Here is a 19,949-nt window from a genome sequence, read left to right on the forward strand (position 1 = left end):
TTTTTAAAACTTTATGAGATGACAACAATGGATGTCAAGTGATGACATAAGAGCATATGGCCAAGGTTTGCTAATATGAGATTATTTACATATATAAGTTGCATTAACAAGAGTAAGGTACAGAGAATCACAAATGAGAAAGCTGCCTAATAATCTGTCTCGGAAACTTCTTCAGTTCTCAAGTATGATTTGTCCATTGTAGCAATATATATTTTGGAGTTATGCCAAACCACATATGCAGTCTCCACAGGAAAAACTTCATGTTTTGACATTCAAATTAAATGTCATCTAAATGAAGATTTCAGTGTTCTATTAATACACTTGCATACCATTTACTTTTATATCATTATGAAATATAATTTTCACATAGTTCTTTGTCATATGCAACAGTATTGTCAATTTGATAACACCACCAGTAATTTTTAAATATCCTTTCTTGTACTCGTTTTTGCTAACGCCATATCTTAGAGTAGATTATCTCCCTTTAATCAACTGTCTGTATTTACTATTCTCTGTCGTACCTGCTGATTCGGAAGCTTGTACGATGGTTTAAAGCTTGGTTCATACATATCTGTGAAGGTATCAGTACTGTAATACAAATAAGATAAATATATCATTTCATTATATAGAAACAAATAATGCTTTTTTAGTATTTTTTTTGTTTGCATTCTTTAATACATTACTGTTTATCATTACTGTTAATGTGCTTGTTATTTTTTATTAGTGTATTGCATTATATATTAAAGTATTATTTACAAACTTATTTCTATTTTAAATTCATGCATATATTTGTTATTCAACTGACCAAGATTAAAACAGGTAAAGCTGAGTGTTCTCAACTTAACTTACCCTGTCATCTGCAGGTAACAAGTGTTTTTAGTTATAAAAGTTTCATCATAGTCCTCTACATTATGCAGTTATTAACTTTGACCTTATTCAGTACTGTATAAAAAGTATATCAAACTGGACTATTTTGTCTGAATGGTGAATTTATCACTCTAAGTGCAAATCCATACAAATCAAGTTGATCTAACAATTAATAGAGCCAAAGAAATACTAAAATTGGTGTAAGTCAGCTTTAACCAAACTCAATTAAGAATGAAAAGCAAGTAAGTTTTACCTGATTGCTCCCTGTAACAGGATGCTAGAGTATAATATATTGGTCTTATAACAAAGTTCCACTTTTATCATATCAAAAAAGTCTCCCTTATACTATAAATAGTGTTGATACTTACTAGTAATACTGATATCCTATACAGTAATATATGATCAGTACGATGAAAGTAAACACAGTAAAAACTGTATACATCACTGAGACATCTCTGGGCTGAAATATAAAGTAAACACAGTAAAAACTGTATACATCACTGATACATCTCTGGGCTGAAATATAAAGTAGACACAGTAAAAACTGTATACATCACTGATACATCTCTGGGCTGAAATATAAAGTAGACACAGTAAAAACTGTATACATCACTGATACATCTCTGGGCTGAAATATAAAATAAGTACAGTAAAAACTTTATAGCATTGGAAAACACTTGTCAGACCTGAAAATTATTGAGGGTTAATTGTGAATTATCTTTTTATTCGTCTTTCCTCTGTAAACATAGCTATAGCTACCCTTCACTATTCTCTGTCTTAGATATTTTAAAATCTTTATTTTCTTGTTAACATTATTACTCTGGTTCTCTTTCAAGTCTCTTCTCACCGCTTGACTGGTAACTGTTTAGATATTACAAATAAATCAATAATCCTTCTTAGTTTGTCATCACTTTCAACAGGTATTTGTGATATTTAGATCTGATATAGTTTTGTGGTCATAGCCATTTCTTTCATCATGACAGTTTTAAAGGGAATTACCAGGAAATACTTGCACAAATGTTTTAGTCAGAATTCAAATTATTTCACTAAAGTCAATTGAAAGTCTTGGACTTTTATAAAGAAGAGAAATGAATCGGTGACATCTAGAATATGATCATAATCACTACTCCTATATAACATACCTTTTCTAGTGGAGTTTCCCAGTATTTTTTACAGGAATGAAAGTTACAAACTATTTCATTTAATCCTTCTGTAAGAATAAATATACTGATAATTAATATAGGACAATTTAATAGAAAGTTAGGTGAAACAACTAAGGGCTGTTTAAGAATTGAATGCAAAGAGTTATTTTTTTAAGTCCCCATTTATCTTAAATCAAAGAGCTGAAAGCTCTGAAGAAAAATGACGCCACTGTCTCTAATATTGGGATAGTTTTTATGCAAGTCTTGATTTTCACATACCGTAATTAGTTTAACAATGCAACATGTCTCGTAAGCAAATAATTGATATTAGTATATGTGTGTGTGTGAAGTGACGGTGACAACTGGCTGTTTTTTTTAAGACAAATGAATAGGTCAAGACTACCTGAATTGTACAAATGAATACCGTAGAAAGGCTTGTATATTTCTCAATGGTACATAGTCTGAATCCCGGTCCGTTCGCGCCCAACTCATGTTCGCCCTCTTTCACTTTCACACCCTACATGTTCGCACCCAATCTTAATTGGTTTTGTGTTTAATAACTCTGTAAGCAAGTGTTTTCTTATAAGTATAATTGTTGTCATTGTCTTAAAATAAAGTGAGACAGCATTTTTGTTTGTGTTGATTGATTGATTGATTGTTGGTTGCTTAACGTCCAGTGGCAAATATTTCATGCATATTAAGGACGAGAACAAGTTTTTTCACAATAAATACAATAGGTAGGTTGATACAATAGAGGCCATCTGGGATGATGGTCAGAGAAATTTGGACTGCCACCGGAAAAAGAGAGTATATTGGATAGGAACAGAAATTTGGCCTTGCAACAGGCCACCTACGGACCCCTTAAAGAGTTGTTGCAAGGGTTCTTAACGTGCAAAGAGCGTGGCACTCTTTTTACACGAGGCATCAGATTTAACGTCCCCCTTCTGATCGTACGTGACTGCGAACTTGATACATCCCGCACAGCCAAACGGACGCCCCACTTCAGCAAGCGTTTTACTGCCGGTCGGGAGAAGACCAAGTGACCATATTTCTATTCCCCAGTCACCATGGGGAGTGTTTGTGTTGAATAAATCTTAATCATGTTTTGGATAGCGTATTGTTATTGCAATTTAAAACAACAATCATGATTTTCCAATTATTCAACTTGAATTTGAATTAAAATTGGGCGCGAATGAGTAGAGTGCGAACGGACCTTGGGTGTGAACGTGCGAGGTGCGAACGTGTAGGGTGTGAAAATGTATTGGGTGCGAACAGACCTGATACCACATAGTCTGAACCCCCTTCTCCCACAAAATATTAAGTAAATAATCTTTGTGTTACTGTTATCAAAGGTCTAATGAAACTCAGGTAATTTCAAACATTTGTCAAAGAATTCTAGTCAACCGGCACCTGGTTAAATTGGCACCTGGACAAATAAGCACCTGGTTAAATCGACACTGGATATAGTCAATTTGTCACCCATGTTAAATATATATTTTAACAGTATTTTAAGCAAAAAGAGTAAAAATAAGAAGGGGTTGCCAGAATTTTTTTCAGTATTTAAGCAAAAAGAGTTTAATACTAACTTTCACATTTTTGGGTGTTCATGTACATTTTGTATATATTTATTTTTCTCAACTAAATGACTTTTTTGGCTTATTTTTAATGATATATATATGAGTAACCGTTACGGTAGTCCAAATAATTATTACGTCTGGCAAGGCTTTTTAAATTTTATTCTGGGACACCTTCTTATGACCGCAAGGCTATGTTAATTTTTTTCTGGGACGCCTTCTTACGAAGCCTTCCTACGAACGTCTAAGGAAGGTGTCCCAGAAAAAAAATAAAATAGCCTTGCCAGACGTCATTATTATTTGGACTAATACATGAGATATTGGATATTTTTATGCATTATTTTAACCAGTTGAGCATTTTACAGGATTGTTTGTTTAATGCTGTTTAAACTTTACTGAAAAAAAACACCTAAAATTTGCTAATTATTTGGCATGAAAGTTTGATTTATTGAAAGGGACTCATAGTTTTCCATTTTATTTTAATTATTGTCTAATTGTTAAAACAATAGCTTGGGTAAAGGCTTCGTTGTTTACTGTACCCTTATACACAACAACATATTCACTTTGGTTTCGTTGTTTACCTAAATACACAACAACATATTCAGTGAGTGACGGTGGATTCCACAGTGAAATTCACTATGTACTTGGTACCTGTTATTAATTAATTGAATAGAAAATATTATAACAAATATTATTGGATGCCGAATTGACGTCAAATAGGTGCCGATTTGACTAGATGCCAATTTATTCAGGTGCCGACTTGACTTGTACGTTTCAATTCCTCTGCAATCGTTTGCGGTATTTACTTGAGAAAACATATTTTCCATCATCAAAGAGAAAAAGAAACTGCTTGAAAATGATTCTGGAACGCTTCATGATTGTTTCAATAAGTTTAATTCACTCAAAAAACAATTTTAAAACTTGCGATGTTTAAACAGGAAGTTTCAAAAGCACGTGTAAAAGAAGAAATTAACCGGTGAGAGTGGAAATCCGTACATAACAGATATCACTATAGTACGACTTTGAAAGCAAAACAGTTCCATCCTTTTGTAAAACAGTCTTTAATATACCTATCACATTAATGTTTGAAGGGGCTTAAGCTTATTCAAACCATATAAGTCGGTATGAAACACCAAAACGGAATGAACAATAACCGATTACGTTTTGTAGTTTACAAATTCTAAACTGGTTCCTGTCAAACTACAACACTTTGTTCGAGTGTAGTGAAATACAAGCAGAAACCAGTTAGTTTGTAAACTGGTTCCTGGTTGATTACTACACAATGATCATGCATAATGATAACACAAGCAGATTCCAGTTTGTATGAAAAATAGTAAATACGAAACCAAGCGCGGTAGGCAGAGAAATGTAATGAAGTTCAGGTCGCCAGTAATGGAACAATGACTGCGTCATTTTCCAAAAAAATCATTCGATCTTAAGATTCCTATTAAAATTTTAAAGGAAAATACAACTACCAATATTTAATTGATGTACCTTCAATCCTCCCACTCAATAAATTCGGACAGCCCCAACATTAAATAAGTGATATATCATGCAAGATATTTCAGAATTCTATTAATATTTGCTGCTTCACAATTTTAGGTGATTTAAAAGTTATATTGGATCTATATAGTAAGTAAATAACAAAGGATGACTTACACACAACATACAATGTATAATGGAATTATGTTCAAATTTTATTTACACCAAAACTGCCTTCAACATATATGCTACACATTTTCCACACATTACAGAAGTAACTGTATGGAACAAATTTTATTTTATTCATTTGAGTTTTACATATTTCCAAAAAAAAAAATGAATAGGTTTCATCCATTTTATCAAATTTGTGGGATAGAGAATACACAACATAAAAATACAAAACACATATTATTACCTTCCAAAGTAAGTGTGGCATTCTTTGATAAACCTTGAGGAACACAAGTACTGAATACTTCCTACAAAGACAGAAACAAACCATTATACAAAATTCTTCTTTTAAACTGAACATGTAGTGTCAATAGTACAACTTAACACCTAGGTAGCAAATCAAGTGAAGACAACTGAAATTTTAATAAACTTTACAAAATCTGATTTGGTGTCTTTTGACTCTTTTCACTTTTATAATTTATAATATTAATTTTTAATAAAAGACCAAATATAATGTATCTTATGTTTTTTATTCTTGTGAACAAGTATGTGTTACCATTGTATGTTGACTTATTATCAATATGGTATTGATTTTTACCTTGCATCTCTGTTTTATATCTTCCATATCTTCTTCTAAACATAAGGAAATATCCCAGAACTCAGCTGTTTGTATACCGGCAACTATATCACATCTATATAGATCACAATAGTCAGCTAAACATAACACATCCTCCCCCTGTCAATGAAATAAGAAGTTAATGTTTAGCCCTGCTGTGTCAAAGATAGATATAGTGAGCAGAAATTGTAATGTGCTATTTCACAAGGTAATAGTCATCAAAAGACATGTCATCCTACCCAGACACATTATTCAGACTTCCAGCCCATGTGTCTTTGCTTTGACCAAGCTAGGGTTCAAACCCTCATCCTAATTGTAATGATCACGCTACCAGGAGACCACTGAGAACGTAAAAAGAAAATATGAAATATTTGTAATATTTATGTTATATATTCTATTTGGTAATTTTTGACACTCAAGCCACTCAATAGTTGCAGAATTGAATGTTGTCAATATGAAAGAAAATAGTTGTTGGCCAAATGTTAATGAAACAGCAACCAGGCAAACAGCACCAGACACCATATTACATTCTTTCTCTAATTTCAGAATAAAAGTTGTGCTAAAATTTAAGCCTTCAGCTATCAAGCTGATAAATAAATGTATTATGTTCAGTTACAGATCAATTTTGAACTTTGTGTTCTGGATGACTTACTTTTCACAGAATAATGAACACAAACCATCATACCACAGGCAGGGGGTATTGTATAGTCCAGACAAATATGTGTACATTTTCTTTTACCTTTTTTTTTATATGAAGATTATATTGACAATGACAGTACCTGGCCAGAGCCTGATCATGCTAATATTTAAATATAAATATACTGTAGTAAAAAGTTGTAATCTTTACCTGTCTAATGTATTCTTTATGTCTGTTGGTAAAGTGTAGATCTAAGTAATACTCAGCGATGAACCCTTTACCACAGATATTACAATACCACTTATTGGGTGGCTCATTATATTTTTGGTCCTCTTGGATGGCATAAATATCTCTCTCTTTGTTTAGGATACATGTATCTGGAATCTCTGCTTGGACAGATTTATACAATGGATATATTTTCTAAAATACAATCAACATATTGATAAAACTCTACTGAAATTCCAATTCAAATATCATAAACTCAATGCATCACTTCATATTCAACATGTTTAAGAGTTGTCTTTGTCAATCAATAATTTTAGAAAGGAAAATACAACTATAATGGTCAATAAAACTGAAATGAATAATTCCTTTCGTTTTTACTTTAGAATTTTTTCAAATTTATTTCTCAATCTTATTTTATCTGATTGTCATTAAAATAAGAAGTGTACATATCACACGACCACTCCTGTCTTGAGCAGATGTCATTCACAGCAATATCTCTAGACGAAAATCATTAGCATTTTTAAAAAGCAAAAATTCAGTAAATTTAATAATAATCAGGATAATGTTGGTCCTTACATGAGATGCTGTTCAGAAATTTAAAATGAAATTTATAATTATAACCATTCATATATGTATATATTATATATTTAGATGCCCGAACATTTTTTTTCAAATGTCTACCTATATACTTACTTCAGTAATTACACGTCTAACAACCCTGGATCTCTCTCTAGAACATCCATCTATATAACCAATCACAGTAAACAGGGTCTAAAATTACAAAAATAAATTGAGTTTCAGTCTTCGAAAACTATTTTTTGTCCTCTCATTATTCTAAGCTGTTCCTTGAACAAACTCAGGTTAATTTTGAATAGGAAATGTCACCATGTGCAAAATATATCAATCAACAAGAATATGTGGCTTGTCAGAAGCCCATTGTTCAGTGGTTTGTTTGGGGTTGTTTGTTTGTATGTTGTTGGGTTTTTTTGGGGGGAGGGGGGGGGGTAGGTCATAGGGGTTTTTTGTTTCTTGTTTTTTAAATAGATTTTCTTCTTTTATATATATATATAGTCTGTTGACTTCTTCAGTTTGAATTGTTTTACATTAGTCATTTAGGAACCCTTTATACATGTTATAGCTTACTGTTGGGTTTGAGCAAAGGCTCCATGTTGAAAGCCTTTCTTTGATCTTTTTATACATTGTGACTTGAATGGAGTTGTCTCATTGTAACTCATACCACATCTTCTTATTTATACTGTTTTATTAAGGGAAATAATGATGATGTCTTGATTGGCTTTTTTTTTATTGTTTTCTGTGACGCCTTCCTACGACGTATTCTAGATACTTTGGTCACACCCTTATTATCATGTATGCATGTAAATTTAAAATATCATAATAAATAAGTGTACAGAGTTTTAATTTCATGTGACGAGAACTTCATGGTAAACTTTACTGCACATGAAACAGTCTCTAGCTATTCATAAAGTTCAACACTGTTGGGTTTAATTTTCAAACTTATATCCAGTCATATTCAGCTGCATAACAATACACTACAGTGGGACAGATCTATTGTGGTGAAGACCTAAATTATGGAACTAAAGTGTTAAAACTTAAAGTCATAAGAAACGATTGACCGGTGCAAACATCATAAACTTAAGTCTTCTGTGCACGAATTTATCATTTTTTTCGCATAAATTTCGTATAATCGTCAATTTTTTTTCAATCGGTCAGTGTTGTTGTGAAAATATGGCAGGTAATTAAAGTTGAAGCTGAAGTTTAATGATTGTCACCTGTTTGTCAACAATCAACAAAAAATCAACAAAAAAGCATGGAAATTGAGCACGTGTTTAACATGTAAATTCAGATACCACTCATGGAACAGTTTATATTCTTAATGCATACACCTTTTACATCTTTTAATCCAAGCATTGACTAGTATGTAACCCTTTCAAAATCCTGGATCCACATAAAAATTGTGTTTACAGAGACAAGTATTGAAGTATTATTGCTGTGATCAGGTTGGGAACAAATCCCCTGTATGGTGATTACACCTGCATAGAGGGATAATCCTTCTTTAGAGGGATACAATTATCCCTCTATAGAGGGGTATTTTTGTTTACACTAGATTTAAAACAAATTAGGGCAGAATGGCATTTTCTAGTTATATTGGCTATAATCTCTAGCATTACATGTATATGCATCAACATATGCACTTTACTAAAAATTGGGATGACCAGTTTTCTGCTAAAGTGACAAAACTTGCAATCTATTGTATACCTATCTGAACACCTGATCAACAACAAAAGGAATAGTTGACCTTTAAATTTCATGTTAAATCTAACAATAGAAATTCTGTTCAGTGAGGCATAAGTGAGTAGAATTTACCTGATCATCACAGCTTTCAATCATGGTGAACAATAGATTGTATATTTAGTCAGATAAGCAGCAAACTGGGCATGTGTATATTAAATTAAGAACGGTGCAGTCCGGTGTATCCGCGCACCTAAGACTTATGACTTCACTTCATTCAACTAATAAAACCAATAATTGGATAATATTGAGGGGGGATAGGACCTTTATCGGGACTCCAGGATCGGGTGTTTTTAAGCTCGGGATTTCGGGATTTACCCCTTCGGGATCCGGGAATTCTTTTTTTCAAATTTCAGGATCCGGGATTTAACATTATTTAAATTCGGGACCTCGGGATTTCTTGTTTTTAAGCCCGGGATTTCGGGATCAGGACCCCTCCTACCACCCCCCCCCCCCAATATTGTGTGAACACATTCATATCATACTTTTATTTCATAAAATCTTCTGTTTGTATGGTTTCTTCCTCTAGAGTTTGTGTAATGTGTGTCCGAAATTAGGGAAACCCCTATTCTGAGAGTTACTCCAATGTCCAATGATTTCATGCAGCAGCCTTCCAAAAATAGCTTATTTTGAATAAAGGAAAGATTTTATACTACAAAATATAGCTGAGTTTGAACCTAACACACTGCCAAGGATACACAGCAAAAATTATTTCAATCTGATATAAATTTGACTTAAATAAAACAAATTTTATCTGATGATGTAATTTTTTTAATGGACATTGCCAAATATAGCAAATCACTATTCAATATTGCAGTTAGGGAGCTACCATTTGATTTTTATGGGGGGGGCTAGGATGAAAAATTGTGTACTGCCTTTTTTTTTATTTGTAATCTCTGTCCTGCCTTTTTATTTTTCAGTCTATTCGGTCCTGCCTTTTTTTTTTTCTTAGCTTATCCTAACTTTTTTACAACAATTGTCATCCTGCCTTTTTTTTTTGCCAAATTACTCATCCTGCCTTTTTTTTTACTCAAAATCCTGTCCTGCCTTTTTTTTCAAATTTCATCCTAGCCCCCCCATAAAAATCAAATGGTAGCTCCCTTATTAATTAACTCTTGAACTTATCAATTTTAATGGTTTTTTTTATCCCTACGAAAGGCTAAAACAATAACAAGAACGATTTTATTCGTGTTACTGTGTTGATAAGACGAAATCAGCTAATGGTAATGCGCGATATCACAGGCCGCGCGAACACCGGGGACTCCACTGTACACAAATTGGTCCATCAACTGTTGCAGGTTACTGCCATAATAAGTAGATAATGCCATTCTGCCCTATTTTGATTTAAATTCAGTCTAAACAAAAATACCCCTCTATAGAAGGATTATCCCTCTATACAGGTATATAATCACCATACAGAGGGTTTGTTCCCAACCAGTCACCAGTGGTTCAAGAGAGACATGGCAAGTCTGATTTATGCTGTAAACAAAATTTAACATAAATTTTTCCCTAGGAGTATGAAAGTGAAAGAAAATCTTACAATATAAAACACCAGATACTCAGGTGATGTGTATTCCAACTTCATATTCACTCATTCTTCATGCGAGATTGAATAGATACAAAGCCTTCCGAAAGGTAGATTTACTGTATCTAAAAAAATATATACATATGGAAACCAGTCACTAGGCCATGCATATTGATGATATTGTTGATATGCAGCGAATGCTTATAAGATCTTATAAACATAGTTTAAACAGTTACAGAGACATGTATGATCTGCAAAAATGAACGAAAAAAAAAAATGGGTTTAGCATGCATTGGAAGTTTAAATACATTCTAAAAGAAACGACTAGTTAATGTTATGAATTACATTTTGCCTTAAAACTTTTTTCGTGAAGTAGAAAGTATAGTACCATTTTTCAACATACTATATTGATCTATTTTAGGAGGGAAAAAATACATTTAATATGTTTACTCTTAACTTGTTTTCCAATTCTAAAATAATTTTTAAGGTGTATGGTAATATTTTCACAATAAAAGACTCTTTATACAATATGACAAACCGTTGTAGAATTTATTCTCTATTCATTAAAAAAATAAATCGTTTCAATTTTGTTTATTGAAACAAAAATCATTTGTTAATACAAGGATTTGTATAGTAAGACTTACTATATAATAAAAATCCTTGGTTAACATGGTTAATAGAAAAAATATTTTTCAATATACAGTAAAAAAAAAATTTCAATAAATAGTCCTTTTGTAAAGTTAATTGGGATAAACTGGATAAAGATAAATATCAAGAGTACATAGAAAGGGAATAGATGCATTAAAATTGGATCTTAACACCACTGATGGTATTAGCGATGCATTTTCTAACATAAATAACATAATTGATTCTGCTACCAAATCAGTAGCTCCTGCGCACAAGGCATTCAGGAAACGACCGAAGCTGAAAGTGATGAATGAGAATATAGACCACGCTATTAAAGCAAAGAAACAAGCACATGCATTATGGAAATTTCAAGGAAGGCCAGCTGACCCTTGCAATGAACTAGTTATCAATAAAAAACCAAACAACTTATGAATTAAGAAAGCAGTGCAGGAATGAAATTGCTCAAAGGCGGATTAATGACAGAGAAGAAATAATTCAAGCTAGAGTCATGGATAAGAAACTATTCCATAAACTAATTAGTAGACAAAGAGGCAAACTAGGCAAACTTATTGACGAACTACATGTAGATCAATCTAGTTACAGCGAAACAAACATCTTAGAAGGCTGGCGAATTCCCTTTTCAAATCTAGCAAAAAAATCAAATACGTCGAAATTTGATATACAATATCTAGATACTGTCGACAGTGAATATGAGCACATAATTAAGATTTGTACCGATGAGAGAGAGCACAGTCCGGTTGCAATCAAAGAGCTAGATGAAGCTATACACAAGCTGAACAGAAATAAATCGGCAGATATCTTTGGTGTTACTGTGGAAAGTATTTTATATGGTGGATTAAAATTAAATAGTTCCTTACTTCAAATTATAATTGCAGCATTTAAAACCTGTATTATACCAGACATTCTTAAAGTTGGAATGCTATCCCCTATATTCAAAAATAAAGGAAATATTTTAGACGCTAAAAACTATAGAGGAATAACCATCACTCCAACCGCATATCAAAATTATTGAAACCATACTAAAATTCCGTATTAATCCTCAAATTTTAGATCAACAAAACCCGCTTCAACGAGGATTTACCGAAAATTCTGCTCCACTTATTGCTACACTTATGATAGATGAATTCGAAAGAGAGAACAAGGATCTAAAGAAAACAACTATCCTAGAAATGCTTGATGCAAAGTCTGCCTTTGATGTGGTTCGTCATTCCAACATGATACGGAAATTATACCATCTCGGACTATCGCAACAATCAATACTACTTATAGATAGTCTATATACAAATGCAACTACCAAAATTAAATGGAATGGACAGCTTTCAGAATCTAATATCGAACAAGGTGTACGACAAGGCGGAACCTTAAGCGCCGACTTATATAAAAAATATATAAACCAACTACTTAACCTTCTTGAAGATTCTAACCTTGGCGGAAAAATTGGGTCTATATCATGCTGTGCCCCCACCTGTGCCGACGAAATAGCCTTAGTAAGCGATAATCCGTACAACCTACAAGCCATGGTCAATATCGCATCAGATTACAGCAAGCGTGAAGGGTACCATTTACAACCAACAAAGTGTCATCCTCCCTGTTAAAACACCAAACAGATTATTTGACGATATGGATCTCGATTTGAATGGTGAGCTGATGCCAGTAGTTGACAAAACCCCACATATTGGCATTCAGAGAGCTTTTAAAGATTCTGCATCTGCCACAATTGAGGAAAATCTTAAAAAAGCAAGGAGATCTCTATATAGCTTAATGGCATCTGGCCTACATAGCGAAAATGGATTAGATCCAGTTACAGCAATCAGTTAAGTTAAAACATATATCATTCCAGTTATGCTATACGGATTGGAGACATTACTTCCTAATGGGAAAAATCTGGATCTAATCAATAAGCAATACAAAAAGATGCTGAAGCAAATACTATCTTTGACTACAAATGTAGCAGATCCTGCTGTATATATCATATCAGGTCAACTACCGGCAGAGGCTGAAATTCATAAAAGGGCATTCACTTTGTTTGGCAATATATGTAGATCAGGCAATACATCAATGGAATGGAGAATTGCAGAGAGACAGCTTAGTATTAAAAATATGAATAGTATTAGTTGGTTCATTGAGATAAAAAAAGCTTTGCCTGGAATATGACATTGATAATCCTTACAGTTTTATTATTACTCCATTATCCAAATTTTTGTGGAAAAAAATCATATCAACAAAGGTTAATAGCTATTGGGAAAAACGCATTAACGATGAATCTAAGTTATATCCAACACTATCATATCTGGAAATGAGTTATAAGATAGGACAATGTCATCCTATAGCAAGAACTGTAGATGCAAACATCAGAGATATTGAAAAGATACCAGTTCGATTAAAAATTGCAACTGGCACATACATTCTCCAAACAAATAGAGCCGCTTTTAATCAAAACAAAATAGATGTTGTCTGTATGCTATGCAAATGTAGTGAAGAGACACTTGCTCATTTTCTGCTAGGCTGTGCCCGGCTTGAATATGTACGTAAAGATATTCTTGAAAAGATCACCAACACTTGTAGCTTGCTATTTGCTAAATATAATCTGGCTGTAGAAGTAGATCTTCTCACTGTCGTAGTGAATCCTTATGCCTACTGTATCACCTCGGCACATTTAGAGCTTACTAATGACATTAACATTCATTTAGAACCGCTGTGCAGACATATTATATACAGACTGTACCATAAGCGATATGAATTATTGAACATTATGCCTAAGAAGAAGAATAGAAAATGCGGCATTAAATATAAGACATTTCAATAGTGCTGTCAGATCACCTTATGCAATTTATAAATATCTAAAATTCAATTTTACAATATAAATTTTAGATTTTAAATCATACACAAGTATTTTATGTGTGGATAAAGAACTTTTATCAGTGTAAATAATTCTTACGGATCTACTGTAAATATTGGTGGAGGATATTCAGTGTAACATTTCTTATATACCGTACTCCGGGTTCCAGGAGGTGTGCCTTAATTGGCAGAAGATATATACAGATAGATGGATAGATATGGCAAGCCGTAAATCATTTATTAGTAATATTCATTTGGTAATTTTAACATGTTTAAAGTCATAAGAAACCTCAAATTAAAAAAAAATATGCATATGTTTTTTATAACTAAATGGATAGTTTTCATTATACAACTTATGTACATATACTTTTTTTGTGAGGAAAATTCTTTATTTGTCCTCATTTAGAAGAAGTTTACTCATCAATTCGCCGACATATTTTCCGTATGCATAGTGGCCTGAGCGTAACCCTCCTCGTATAAATCCGGTGGTCGCAATACGCATGGATCTGTTATTAAAATAAACAATTATCCGATTGTACATGTTAAACACGTGCTCAATACCCATGCTTTTTGTTATTTGTTTACTATAAGGTGACAATCGGTAAACTTCGGCTTCAAAACAAGGCATTTAATGAGCAGCCATATTTGTTAAATCATAACAGACAGAGAGAAAAAAAAATTGACGATTAAACGATATATTAGCGTAAAAAATGAGAAATTCATGCACAGAGGACTAAGTTTATGATATATACATGCATTGGTTCAAGAATTGGATAAACATTATTTTTCACCACTCACTCGTTTCATATGACTTTAAAAAATTACAGGATTTTTTTCAAAAAAGTTATTAAAAATTCTATTTTGTAATATCATAGACATATAATACAAGACTTGTATTATCATGTCTCTGGAAATATCAATTACGTTTTTGTTTTATTAATGCATGATATTGTCATATTGATAAATAGGGAATAACAGTGGCGGATCTTAAATGAGGGGGGGGGGGGGCGCTAACTGCCCTTAGGGGAGCCCGCTTCAGTGATTCCCTATATAATCAACCAAACCCCCCCCCCCTGGATCCGCCTATGAATAAATCCCACAACGGCTTGACATATAAATGACTATCATCATATCATAGTGCAACCAAGGAAGTGTCTACTTTGGTGTAACAAGCAATGCCTGTATGCGAGTATACAAATGATTTGAAGCCAGCCAAATTGGCTAACAATGCACTGTTGTGATATGATACGAAATATATGTTTTCATTATTGACAACAGAGACATATAATACAATATTATAAGGTTAGTAAGACCAGAGACATATAATACAATTTTATGTCTCTGGTATTAAGTAACTGTTGTAATTGGTTTTGATGTCGTTGATTAGTTCATAGCGTTTACATAAATAAATAAATAAATAATTTGTTTATTAAAGTGTCACATATTGATTGCAATAAAAATAATTCATACACAATATACATACATAATAAAACAACCAATATCCAGCCAAAAACTGACTTACGAGACACTATATGTTATACCAAATGCATATATATATATAGACGCAACGTCAGATATTGCTACCATTTAGTGTAACAGAAAAATGACGTTAAATTGGAAACGCGCTTTATCTAATTCTTCCTGCTTTCTTTATTGGGTAAATGCAAAGTATAACACACAAGTATAAATGCCTTGAGAATCCAATCCAATACGATTTTATAATTAACATAGGATATTAAATTTTACTGCTAGTAATTATGTGTTTTTGGAGGAATATTGCTGCATTATATATTCAACCCGAGTATGATTTATTCAAGCAGTGAGTGATATACAATAGCTTATACTTTTGATCGTCTTATAGATGTGTATTTTTGTAATGTGTGCATCATTTCGTTTTGTTGAAAGCTGGACATTTATATTTAGTGGCGGAAGGAACACGCGAATGCAGTTCATGTCGTCCCTATCATATTACGCTTGTGGCGACGTCAAATTATGATAACGGACAAACTTGCAAGACATTTTCATTAATCCGTATTTTTTAAAGATAACCCTGTAATCTTAAAGCTATTTGGTGTACCAAATTCAACTTTAAAAGTACTTTTTATTGGTATAGTTTTCGAAGCCGAAAAATAATCTTCACAAATTCAAATCTCTGTTTTTTTGGCCGTAAAAATTTTGTGAAGGCATGAAAGTTTAACTCGGACATTTCCGCAAGACATTGCAAATCTATTGTTTTGAATTGAATATGTAGCTCAATTTATTTTTCAATTCGAATTTTGGGAGCTAACACTTAGTACAAAACGATCGTGCTTACAATTAAATGAATTGTCTGTCAAAATTTTATTTTTGAACTGAAATGTTTCAAGTTTCCAAATTAAATTTTCGATGGGACATTTCCGTACATCATATTCTTTTGAAAATATGTATGCAAATTTTAAATGGAGACAGCCATGTTAACCAATACTGAAAAATATCATGTCATAGAATGTTCATGCAAAATTTCGAAGAGTTGCGTAAACATTTCGCGAATTGTTCGAGATTTATGTTTCGAGTTTGTTACATGGGACAACGCTAAGTAAACGTTTTTCGGATAATCTGTGTCTTCCTAAGCCTATGAATATTATATTTTTATTCTTTCTCTATCATAATGTGAAAATTTAAGAATCAATCTTTATTTTCATGTATAATTTGAAATATTTATTTCAGCATTTCTATAAAAAAATTTCCCGTCAAATATTCACTGAACGCTATTTCGTGGTAGTAGCAATATCTAACGTTGCGTCATATTTACAGATTAAAATAGCGTAAAAAGAAAATATTAAAATAAATATACGTCTTTTCCACAAGTAAATAATCCTGAGCTTGAATCTCTAATAATTAGTTATATAAAACATAATATACTCATTTCACAAAAAATGATAAAAATTCTCATTTCCATTTATAATTGAATATCAGTTTATAAATCACATTGTCTAATAAATAAAATAAAAATTTAACTATTTATAGAATATAAACTTTTAAAAATGTAAAACCCTTATATTTGTCTAAATTAGGCATAAAAAAGAAAAGAAGTTGGATCATTATAAAAATAATTTTCTACGGATAAAAAATTTGTGTAGACTTTTACAAAAATAATGCTGGATTTCAGTGCCATTCATAATACTTAGAAATTTGTCATTAATGTTCATATTGTCAAAATTCGTAATGTGCTTAGAACATTCGTAAAATAAGTCATATCTTAGATCACTATACAAAGGACATTCCAGTAGGAAATGTTTTTCATCTTCAATGGCTCTAGAATCACACAATACACATAATCGTTCTTCTGTAGGCATAGGCGGCCTGGAGTCCCTACTTCAATTGCGAGCGGAAGAGAGCCTGAGCGGAAGAGGGCCATAGTTCGTCTTTCCATTCTAGAAATGTTTATTTTAACGTATGTTTCAGTTTTCACAGAGTCTTTGTACATACGAAATGTCCGAACCTTGTACCCATTTCGTGTGTTGTATCTGTCATTAAAAAGTTCTGTATACCATTCTATATTGTCAAGCTCGATAAGTTTATCACTGACCAATCGCATGGCACATTTTGTTGATATAGATAAGTCATTAACCGTATCTTTAACATGCAACCGATTAATGGTCTTTTCAACTTCGAAAGTCCATCCTTTTTTTCGACGTGAAATCCACTTGAAGATTTTATATGATTTTCTCGTTTCATTAGTACGTGAAAGTCTGCACAAAAGTCGACAAAAGTGTATGCGTTGTTTAGTCCAACACGATGTCTATCCCATGTCACCTCTTGTCGCGATATTTGATGTATGTTTACCGACAGAAAGAAAGTATTTACAAGCTCTGTTTTGGACGGCAGTGATACAACTGAACTCCTTCGTGCCCCAAATACCGCTTCCGTACATCAATATCGGTTCTACTGTAGAGGAGTATAGTTTGGTATATACTTTATGCGTCATACCTCCCGTCTCTACGACTTTTGCAAATAACGTTCCTAACGCACGACTAGCAGCCTTTGACAATTCTTTTGCGTTTTTTAAAAAAGTCAAATGTTCATCAAACCAGACTCCAAGATACTTGTAACTGTCACTATAATCGATTACTTTATCAGAACATTGGAATATAAAATCTGATTTGCTGCAGGATTGTGGTCGAAAATGAACAATCTTAGTCTTATTAATGTTGATATACAATTTCCACTCTGAACACCAATCTGTCACCACATTTAGCATACTTTGCAAACTGTTCTCGTCGGGTGCTATCAATGCGATATCGTCTGCGTACAAGAGAATACTCAATTTGAAGTCATCTATATTTACGCCACAGTTAAGAGAGTTTATACGTTCAGTCAAATCGTTTATGTACAAAGAAAAAAGTGTGGGCGACAAAATACAGCCCTGTTTTACACCAGCCTCTACTTCGAACCACGGGATTAGATTGTCATTAACACGAACAGTACATCTTAAATAGTTATAAAGTGATTGAACGGCGGTTAAATATTTTCCTCGTACACCAGCCCTCTGTAGCTTGTACCACAATAAATAGTGTTCAACGGTGTCGAACGCCTTCCGCATGACCACGAAACACACATAAGATGATTTCCTAGAATTTTTTCGGTCATTTAATACGGAGTGAAGCGAGTGTATATGTTCCTCACAGCTGCGACCACCTCTAAATCCATTTTGCTCATCGCATAAAATATCATTTTGGTCAAGCCAAAGTCTTAAACGTTGATTTAATATGTAGCAATATATTTTGAACGGAACAGAAATCAGAGTTATTCCACGATAAAGGTTGTCTGTCGTCATCTGCTCCTGGCTTAAGTATCGGATTGATAATTCCACTGTTCCATTGAGAGGGTACCTTTCCTAAGTTGAAGCATCCGCTTATAATTTTAAAAAGTAAATCAATTGCTGCTTCATTTTTCAGGACCTCGGCAGGAATATCATCTATTCCTTTTGCTTTACGAAGTTTAGCATGAATAACGGCTTATACGACTTCCTCTCTAGAAATTGATTCGTTTAAACATGTCACATCTATTTCCGTATTACATATTGTTGTGTCTAAATGCTCATTTATATCTTCGTTACGTTTAAATAAAGTTTCAAAGTCATTCTTCCAGACGTTTAAAATATTGCTTTTGTCATTTGTCACATTCCCACAACTATCAACAACTGCTAATGGAATCGCTCGTTTCCTATCGTTCGCAATTCCGATTTTCCCGATCGACTTCCAAAAATACAGTACAATATATGATCGTAGGCAACAAATCAAACTTCAGGGAGTACTCAGCAGTTGGGCTGACATCCAGAAAGGGGTACCCCAAGGCTCAATCCTGGGCCCCCTATTATTTAACATTTTTATAAATGACATATTCTATTTTATTGAACATGGTACCCTATATAAGTATGCCGATGATAACACTTTGTCATTTGCAGACAAGAATTTTGAAAATTTATTTTGTACACTTGAAAGAGAAAGTGCTGTTTTAATTGACTGGTTAAGTTTTAATTGTATGCAGGCAAATCCTGACAAATTCCAAGCCATTGCAGTTGGAAATAAAACATTTGCTAAAAAGCCTGTTTTTAATATTCAGTCAGCAAAAATATCCTGTGATGAGATTGTCAAACTTTTAGGTATTGATATTGACTATCAACGTAATTTTAATCACCACATTAAAAATATTTGTTGTAAAGCATCCCAACAACTGAATGTTTTAAAGCGCATTGGCTGCTACCTTACTAAATTGAATAAATTGACCATTTTCCACACATTTATTTTATCTAATTTTAATTTTTGTCCTTTGGCATGGCATTTTTGCAACAAAAATAACACCACCAAATTGGAAAAAAATCAGGAAAGGGCTATACGATTTATTTATGAAGACTGTGTTAGTTCATATGATGAAC

The 19,949-nt window shown here is 32.8% G+C and overlaps 1 protein-coding gene across 2 annotated transcripts; it reads right to left on the reverse strand.

The window, feature by feature from the left end:
- Positions 1–375: 375 nt before the first annotated feature.
- On the reverse strand, positions 376–10,664 carry LOC143082568 (uncharacterized). 2 transcript variants are annotated; one of them, XM_076258296.1, is made up of 8 exons: positions 10,562–10,664; positions 7,405–7,482; positions 6,697–6,906; positions 5,832–5,969; positions 5,481–5,541; positions 2,010–2,077; positions 1,236–1,327; positions 376–588 (listed from the first exon to the last, which is right to left on the reverse strand). In XM_076258296.1, the coding sequence occupies exons 1-8, from the start codon at positions 10,604–10,606 to the stop codon at positions 489–491; spliced, it is 792 nt and encodes a 263-aa protein (XP_076114411.1). In that variant the 5' UTR covers positions 10,607–10,664; the 3' UTR covers positions 376–488. The 2 variants fall into 2 exon arrangements, with proteins under 2 accessions (XP_076114411.1, XP_076114412.1); XM_076258297.1 differs by lacking the exons at positions 376–588; positions 1,236–1,327 and adding an exon at positions 1,390–1,495.
- Between the last annotated feature and the right edge of the window lie 9,285 nt (positions 10,665–19,949).

Source organism: Mytilus galloprovincialis, chromosome 7 (assembly GCF_965363235.1).
Source record: "Mytilus galloprovincialis chromosome 7, xbMytGall1.hap1.1, whole genome shotgun sequence".
Lineage (NCBI taxonomy): Eukaryota > Metazoa > Mollusca > Bivalvia > Mytilida > Mytilidae > Mytilus > Mytilus galloprovincialis.